The following is a 9,732-nucleotide window of genomic DNA, read 5'->3' on the forward strand; positions in this document are numbered from 1 at the left end:
CTGTACAAAAACCTAAGGCTTTAGGTTTTTCTCAGCTCTTTGTGTACATGAATATGTAGGGACAACAGAAAACCAGGGAACTGCAGCATGTAGTTAGGTAGTTTTTCAACAAGTTTATAAACCTTTCCAAAGAGATAATCTAAACTCCTTGTTGCATGTGTCTAACTTCACAATATTGATATCAAAGTGTATATACAATATAAAATACCTAATTTTCATAATTTTTTGTATAAATATATCACTTTGACACACTTCTCACAGTGATTTCTACATGTAAATTAAATATTTCAAATGTGAAATTGTTAGAACTTTGGGTTCACCTCTGTATTTCTATCAGAAATCTTCCTTTGCAAAAGAAAGTGTCAGATAAGAATAACTATACAGAGCACCCTGGATTCATATCAATAAAAGTATTAAAATTCTGATGTATATACTTGAAAATAATTTCTGTGTTTTCAAACAGGGATTGATAAACTGTACAGTTCTCATTCCAATCGTCCTTGCTTAGCATCACCTATTGCTCCCCATACATCAAAGACAAACTCGTCTGGAAATGCAAAGTCTCCAAGAGTTTCATCCAACGCGACTGCGAATTCATCTGGGTTTTTCTTGTCTCTTCCAGCTTCCACAATTGTAGCAGCTAAAGAGCAAAAAAAAACAAAAGAATGTCATTAACATGAAAGTGACAGCTAACATATATGGCCAAGACAGTTTTAGAATGTCTATTTTCAAAACCTGCTAAGGTCAGCTTAGGAAGATTTAAAGTTTACCTGCTGAATTGAGGATTCAACAGGAATTATGTACTTAAATTCCCCCACACCAGCTACACTGGGCTCTGATAAACAGAAGAGCTTCCTTGGAGTGCTTGTTATACATTCTCCTGTTTGTTTGGCAGAGATTTAATTTTGAATTCAATGAACCTTCATTTTAATCTTATTAAATTAGATTCTCTCTTCATTACTGAAGGCACATGAATCATGGGCCTAAAAACAAGGTTATGCACAACTCTTGTGTGACAATGTGACCCACACCAGGTCATCACCAACTTCAGCAAATTTGATATGAGCTTGCTGACCTAAACCAGAAGATCGAAAAGCAATCTTGAGTGGTTTTTGACTCTAAGCAACGAAGAAAAGATCTCAGCATGTCAGAGCTATGGAAAATAACTGTCGTGGTTTAACCCCAGCCAGCAGCCAAGCCCCACACAGCTGCTCACTCACTCTCCCACCAGTGGGATCAGGGAAAGAACTGGAAGGGTAAAAGCTGGAAAACCCTTGGGTTGAGATAAAGACAGTTTAATAGGGAAAGCAAAAGCCACACACTCAAGCAAAGCCAAACAAGGAATTCATTCACTGCTTCCCATGGGCAGGAGGTGTTCAGCCATCTCCAGGAGAGCAGGGCCCCATCACACATAGTGGTTCCTTGGGAAGACAAACGCCATCACTCCAAACATCCTCCCCTTCCTCCTCCTTCCCCCCACTTTATATCCTGAGCATGATGTCATATGGAATAGAATATCCATTTGGTCAGGTTGGGTCACCTGTTCCAGCTGTGTCTCCTCTCAGGCTCCCACACACCCCCAACTTCCTTGCCAGTGTGGCAGTATGGGAAGCGGAAAAGCCTTGACTCTGTGCGAGCTCTGCTCGGCAAAAACAAAAGCTTCTCTATATTATCAACCCTGTGTTCCTCACAAATCCAAAACATAGCCCCATAGTAGCCACTGTGGAAAATTAACTCCACTCCAGCCAAAACCAACACGACATGCAGCCTGCATAATAGATATATGCAACCAAGCTGGATAGGTTTGCTAGAAGGAACCCACATTACATGAGTTTAAATGTTTAAAAGTTGAGCATGACCTGCATATAGAAAGGACTAATGATAAATAAGCCTTGAATACCCTATTTTAGGAAACAGTAATTCAAATATGAGGCTCAACTAATGTGTTGTGTAAAATACAGAGAAAATTAACACCTGTCTTGTTATGTATTTGACACTGTTTGCACCTGCCTGAAAGAAGTTGTGCTCTCAAAAATCTACCACATGACCTCAAAGAGATTTGCTTAATTTTTCAACTTAATTTTATTTTAGCTTATTTTTTTAACCAAAAAGCCACCTCCAGTTAGTAAAGAGACTGAGGCATTTATTGTGAGCCACATTATTCTACTGCTTGGATCCACTTTTTCCATACCACCTAAACTAATTTCAGTGCATGAGTTTGCTTCAGTTATTATTACCTCCAGCTCTGAAAAGCACATCTTTAATTTGTAGTACCCTCAAGGCTGGGAAATTTTGTGCTTAATCCACTAGAAAGTGAAAAAGTGATTTCTGAAAGTCTCAGCCAAGCAGTTCAAATTGTGCAAAAGCATAGGAAAGGCCTTGCTGCTCAAACCTCTCTAGGTCATGGCACCTGCACCTCCCTCAAGGGTGAAAAGTCTCAGCATAGGAGTTTCTCCTGGATGAGTTAGCCCAGGAGAACCACTTGCAGCAAGTTATCTTGGTTTGAGGGCTGCAGAATACTCTGTAAAACAGATTGAGGACAAACAGCACTGCTGAGTACAGTTTATTTTCTGAGCTGTATCTCTGTTCCACAGCCTCTTTCAAATTCACAAGAAAATGATGGCATTGTACAATAGCTGAAACCCTCAAAGTCTGCTTCATTTTGTGATTACTTTACACACCTGCCTTAAACTGCAACGTCTTCTATCTTTTGTTATACATACATCAAGTAACTGCCACCTTCTTCATGAGCATACCAAATTCAAGTGTCACACTGAAGGATTTGATAGCTTCTAGCCTTTTTTCAGAGAAATATCCAAATGGAAAATGCATATTACAATGCCTGAGAAAGGGAAGGAAGCTTTGAAGCCAGAGAAAAACATCCTCACTGAGATAGTTTACCATCTACCATGTGCACTGTATTGAATCAGCATGGCAACATCTCTCTGATAAAAAGGAAAATAAACTTTTCCTGCTCTGAAGTTGTACTAAATTTATTTAATACTATATTGTTGACCTGAAAGTCAGCTCAAATTTATTGACTGTTATGAACTTCTGGCAAACAGTATTTGCTGTTGTGCAAACTTGTAACAAGCTATAAGCAAGCTTGAGCCATATTCCACACTGTAAACTTCAACAACAGTAACTCTGAAGTAACTCAACATGTTCAGACATGAGGCTCCAAACACAATCACAGTGGGCCAAACAACACCAATCAGTCCAAGGAAAATATACATAAATCTTTACAAATAAACTGCTGTGATGGAGACAGTGTAAGTGTAACCCAGGGTCCCAGGCACCACAAGTGGTTCTCAAGGACTCTCAAGACCTATTTCCCTGCCAGAAGAAATCCTATCCCTATTGCATTGATTCTCTCTGTGTCTCCTGCAAAGTTCCCATTTGGACAAGTCTGGATGGGAAATAGGCATTAAACAGGGAACTCTTCTTCCTGACAAGTGGAACACAAGGATTTATCCTATTGATGCCACACTATATTCCCTGACATTGTGCCATAAGAAGGCACTTCCAGAGGAGCAACACTGGAGGTTGCACAATGAAGGGTGTAATAGAAAATTCACAGATTTCTGAATATGAACTTTTTCTGTACAGACACTGGGAGAAGGTTGGAGGGACAAGAGCTGTGCAAGCTGACACCAGAGCAAACATGTCACGATATAGTTATGCAAGGTATTAAAAAAACCTACCATCAACAGAGTGATGATCTAGACAAGTGTTCAAGCAGGGTAGGAACAAGGAATTTAGCCAATTTTAGGATAAATTGGTTAAGAGATATGGAAGAGCCATATGACACAGACAGCAGCAATAAAAAAAACACAGCATTAAATCACAGTCCAGCTGCCCTAGCTGAAGTTTCATAATTGCGCAGTAATAAATTGCCATTAACAGAAAATGCAACTTCAAACACAATTTGCTTTAAAGATTGATCTTCCCAAAGAAAGAATAGAATCTAAAAAAATAGTTTATTAGAGATTTATGAAACTTAAAAACAAAACCCACTAAACTTAGACAAGCAAGACAACTTTCAACCCAGTCAAGCAGCAACCAGCACATCACCAGTGTGCTAATGCAGCCTCAAATAAAAACATCTTCACCTGTATTGAGCACTACCAGGGTGCATTTTGGTACTGTGCTCAGCAGAGCACATTCCCGGGCGCTCCCGTGGAATTCCTGCGGACCGTGCCGGGGGAGCGGGTTGGGTGGCGCAGTGCTGCCCTCCAGTGGCCGCAGGGCTGTACTGCACCCGCGAGTTCACCCCCGTGACTGTGCAGAGCCGCACGCTGCTTCGCTGGGCTCATGCACAGAGAACTCCGCTCAGCTGCAGCGTTTCGGAATCCTTAAAAAAAAGTTAGCACAGCATCCCTGGGCTGGCACAGCTGTGCAGAACACGCTTGTTCACACAATGTCATTGGTGATGTGGAATTCTCAAGGCAAATCAAATCCTACTGATTGGCAAGGCATTTAGCACATACTTGCCAGTCAGAAGAGAACTTTGCTGGTTCTCCGAGGGTGACAGCTGCGTGCCAAATCGTCTTCACTCCCCTCCCTTTTCCCCACTGCTTCGTGTAAGAGTAGCACAATAAGACATTACAGAATTTTATTCCAATAGAATACTTTTCCACACTCACGAGTGTTTTCAGTTTTTTTCAGTTTTTTCAGTTGTTTTCAGATTTTCTTTTTTTATTTTCACTTCAGGCAATGTTAATACCTGATAGGTTTTTACATAAAATGTGAAAAGCTCTGCAATCTTAAAAGTGATGAAAGGAATTAGAAGTCTTCTCAACTTTAACTGAGAAGCTCAATATCAGGTTTCCCAGTATGTGAACAAAGTAGGATGTTGGCTTTTTAAACCCAGTTCCTTTAAAATAGCTTCAAAGATATTACACAAAATCCTTATTTTCACTTTTAACAGACACATGTCATGAAAGCTACCTTGTGCCTGCCATTCTTACCATCTACCTTACATAGTGGGTTTGCTACCTATACCCTATACTGTAACTTCTAAAAAAAATCCATTTTTCAGAAGTCAACAGGAACCTCAATATTTATTTAACTGCAATGCTATTAGAACTTTTACCTTCCTCAGAAGGTAACAAATATTGTTATTCTGCCCTGCCACTTTAGAGCAGAAAATGAAGCATGTCACCGGAGTTTGCAGTACTTAACATTACTTTAAGTTTCATGTTGAACATTGTCAGATCTGGCACTCAGGGAGTCATTAGAAATATTATTTGTTCTTTTTCTTTATATTAACTACTAATTCTTGAAGTGAATAAGTTTTCTTGTTTAACTGGACTTGCTGCCTTTCCTTTTTTTCACAAAACTCCCATTATTCTCTCAGAGTAAATGAACTGCCATAAACAATATAACACAAAATGTATACAATAAAATCCTTTGGAAAAGTATGGTTTGGTGACAGAAGGAGAAGAAAACAACTGATTCAGGGAGAATACTACTTCAGTTAAAGCATTTCAAAATAGAAACATCTACTGAATATTGCTGGGTTGGATTTGTGAACCGAAAGGAGGAACTCGGATGACAAAATGTTCAAACCAGTTAGAACATTTTGACTAGATGGTAAGTTTGAAAAATGAAGAGTGGAGAAGGAGATTTTAAATTCTTCTAAACAAAGATGGAGAATATGCAAGGATATTTCAGTCTGACCTTGGTGCTGAGGAAGGTTATGGAACAGATTATCTTGAGTGTGATCACATGGCACATATAGGACAACCAGGAGATCAAGCCCAGCCAGCATGAGTTTAGGAAAGACAGGTCCTGCCTGACCAACCTGATCTCCTTTTATGACCACCTAGTGGATGAGGGAGAAACTGTGGATGCAATCTACCTGGTCTTCAGTAAAGCCTTGGATACTGTCTCCCACAGCATTCTCATGGAGAAGCTGGCAACCCATGGCTGCACCAGGGGAGGTTTAGGTTGGGTATCAGGAAGAATTTCTTCACTGAAAGGGGTTTAGTATTGGAATGAGCTGCCCAGGGAAGTGGTGGAGTTACCACTGCTGGAAGTGTTCAAGAAATGACTGGACATTGCACTTAGCCTACGGTTTGGTGGGCACCGTGGTGTTCAGTCAAAGGCTGGACTTGATCATCTTGGAAGTCTTTTCCAACATTAATGATTTTATTATTCTATGATATGCAATGTCTAACAATATTATAGGGAGCAACAAAAAGGAATTAATCATCCAAATGCATAAAACTAGAACAAAACAGAACAAAACACCAGTGGATGAAGACTTAGCCAAAAGATGACATAAAAAATTTGGACAGGATGCCTTTTGAAATAATTTTTCAATCAGTAGCATTCTGGGGTTGGATCTCATAGATCCATGCTTCCTCCCACCCAGAATTTTTTGGATCAAATACGGTACATAACAATTCAAGTCTTACTGATTTAAAAAATAAATACCACCAGTACTTTTCACTAACACTGCTTCCTGAGGTGCTCCTGTTAGTCAGCTCTTCAAGTTGCTTTACCAGAAAGCATTCATGGAATTTAAAATAACCTGAATTATCTCTCAATGGTGCATTTATGTTTTAAAGTAAGCTGAAGTCAAGCCATGGCCCAATTTCTAACGTGCCCATAAAATGGCTGAGGAACATATTTCCAGAGCCAACTGTCCCTTCTGCAGATTAAGTTCAGCTTTCAGTAAATGAGTAAAGAAGTAAAAAGGTAAAAGTGCATCCAAAAACAGGTATGTAAATCTCAACAGCATTTAGACCTCTGGAAATAAAAAACTGTGCAACAAAAAAAGTGCATGCATTTCCATTAATGATTTCCAAGTATTTTGCTCCAGCTTGAGGATTTGTGTGTAGAGTTAGTCAGCCATTCTTGAAATTGTCAAGATACTTAACTATGCAAAAATTAAGGGCTTTATCTCACCTGTAATTCTGTCTGTAATTTCTTTCCTTTATTTCTAACTTACGGCTTAAAACTGGGGCACTGTTTTAGAATTCAATCACACCATGGAAGTGTCATTTTAATGGAGATGAAAGAGCAGCATTAACTGACATCCAAAGATTCTGACAAACAGAACTGCAAGGGAGTGAGCAATGATTGAGATCTTAATCACTTGTCAGCTGCACATTGTGATGACTTGCATTTTCAACTAATCTGGCTTGAGTAATGAGTGAAATTTCTAGCTAAGTGGTGATTGGCATTCTCTGAATGAATCTTTTCCTCATATTTCATTTTCATGGGTGACTGATCACATCCAGCATATGAAAAACTGACATGTGTTAATTGAACAGATTTGTGACAGGTGATTAGCTCCCCTTTCCTAAAGAGTCCTAGAGCTGTTTAATTGTTTAAAAATTATAAAGCTTTATTTCTGTCATCACTGTTGCCCACTGACTCTCAGATTTGAACTTCAGGATATGGCTTCAAAGATGCAAACTAAAGCTACATGAACCCTAGAGTCTTTCATTCCTGACAGCTTCTCTTGGCTTCACTGCCTTTTGGGGAGGAAGAGAAGAGGTGAAAGACAAAACAACCACCCAGTCAGGAAGAAGAGAGTCTCTCTGAGAACAAAGACCTCTTCCTTCTTTGAGCATTCTTTTAAGGCATTCTTTGAAAGCACCCAAACTACATACTGACAGATGAAGGGCATTAGATCTTTTCTGAGGGAAAAAAAAAATCAAGGAATTAATGGGAAGACTCTACCAGGTGCTTGGCAATCAGTTCAGCCTTATGTGTTGAAAGCTGAACTTCTCAGTCTACTGTGCAAGAGCCATCCTGTTACAGCACTGAGAGCCAAAACCACAGGGAACACCAGTTCCCACGGGAACTTGCTTCCTTGTCCCAGAGCAGTGCACAGTAGTCTCTCAGCATTCAAAGTAAACATGCTCTAGCATAGTATCTCAGGGCTCTGAGCTATGGACACCAAAAGCAGAATATCTATAGCTGCTCATTCCTGTAGAGCAAGGAGCCTGGGGACCTTGGAAGTGACCTGCAAGGACAGGAGCCTCCAGAAGTCCAGCTTGAGCCAGGACTGCAACAGCTGCAGGACAAAAACAGCTCCCCGAGAGGACAGCTGGCATGAGACTCAGAGCTTTGAAGCCTGAGCCAGAGATGGACTGAGACACAGAGGTTGCAGGAGAGAGACAGGACATGGAATCCTCCCTAGCCTAAACATGGCTCAGCCACCACACAGGGCTCCCAGGAGCATATTACATGGCAGCAGCATCACATATTTGAGTTGTTAGGAACAGGTTTTTTTGAGAACTTCTAGTTTTGTGTGAAGAGGAATCTTTAGCTATCACCTAGAAAACAGAATTTACAAAGTCTGGGCAGCTCTGTCTGCTCTTCTATGCCAGGAAGCCCACCTCTACCTTAGACTGATGGACAATGTTTTACTTACTAGTTTTCTCACTACTTTTTCTGTAAGAAAACTAGCAGAAGCTGCCAATCATATACTTGCTGATAGGAGCAGCCAACAAAGGACTTTTGGCTATTCAAATCACCTCCTTTTGTTCTCATTCCTCTGTACTAACTGCTGCCTCTCCAACCCAGCTGCTTTGTCCTTAGCTTCATGCCAGACCTATTTTCTCTTCTGCTGTGCCTTCTCCACTTCTATCTCATGAAAGCTTTCTTTTCAAGATCACTTTCCATTTAGCTTATTCTTTCCCAAGTCTTGGCTGATTTTTTTTAGATACCTTACTCTTTGTTTCAGTATCAGCACTTCCACAACATCCTATGAGAACTACACCAGCCACAGCTGGCTACAGACACAGCTAGACTGCAGCTTCTTCCCATACAAACAATAATTCCTATTCAGTTGTTGTTAGAATAACAAAGAAAAGCAGCAGCTGCAAGGACAAGTTTGGTGCAGATTTAAGGAACATATGACACTGGGATTGAATAGTTTCTTTCATTATAAATTGATGATTCTGATAACTAGTAAATATTCCACAAGTTTTCCATGTTCTTCAGAACGCAGGCTTTAGAGAATTTGATAAATTTGTGCAATTACTCTGTCAGTTCCTTTGCTAAATAGTTGCCCTTTCACTGATTAAGATCACATATTCAAACTTTAGCAATCAACTTTGATGTGCCTAAGCCAAGGGGCAAAAGAGCAAATAGATATACTTAACCTTAAGAATCCTTAAACATGGTACACACAAGATCCACTAGAAAATATATGCCAGAAAGAATACAGTGGTGACAGTTATGGCAAACGACAAAAAAATTCATGCAACAGTGTATAGATAATGTGCAGGAAGAATAGAGGATTAATTAATTACATCATAAGGTTTGTAGTGGGAAATACTTTTATCAGATGCATACATCTGCAGAAATACATGCAAGCTTTTGAGACTGCAAGCTGGACAAATTTTGCTTCACTTATGTCCAGAGACTAAAGTAAATCCTACATCACTTACATTCAGAGACTCAATAAATTTTAGAGTACACAAAATGAGAAATTATTTAATCTTGTAGCAATGTAAAGTGAGTAAAAACTCACCTAATTCAGTGTCTCTTATCCCCATGTATGTTTCAAGAAGCTCATCCACTTTATTAATTGCTTTTTCTTCAATTTCAGTTGGCTTTGTTGAAATAAAAGGAGAAAAAGAGCAAAAGTATGATTACATCCATGTAGATTTCAAAGAAACCAACAATTTGCCACTGATTAACCTTACTTCCATCTTAGCCACCTAGACTTACAAAACCTATGAATAAAACATGACAATCCAATCTCTT

At 39.6% G+C, this 9,732-nt stretch overlaps 1 protein-coding gene across 1 annotated transcript in view; it reads right to left on the reverse strand.

Moving 5' to 3' along the window:
* Nucleotides 1-485: 485 nt before the first annotated feature.
* Nucleotides 486-9,732, reverse strand: part of LOC103802076 (PDZ domain-containing protein GIPC2-like) — a 24,305-nt gene continuing 15,058 nt past the window's right edge. The window contains exons 5-6 of the mRNA XM_009074527.1: nucleotides 9,497-9,578; nucleotides 486-640 (exon numbers count right to left, since the gene is read on the reverse strand). Coding sequence (XP_009072775.1) covers nucleotides 486-640; nucleotides 9,497-9,578 — 237 coding nt within the window. The remainder of the gene's footprint in view (nucleotides 641-9,496; nucleotides 9,579-9,732) is intronic.

This window comes from Acanthisitta chloris, unplaced genomic scaffold (genome assembly GCF_000695815.1).
Source record: "Acanthisitta chloris isolate BGI_N310 unplaced genomic scaffold, ASM69581v1 scaffold21175, whole genome shotgun sequence".
NCBI lineage: Eukaryota > Metazoa > Chordata > Aves > Passeriformes > Acanthisittidae > Acanthisitta > Acanthisitta chloris.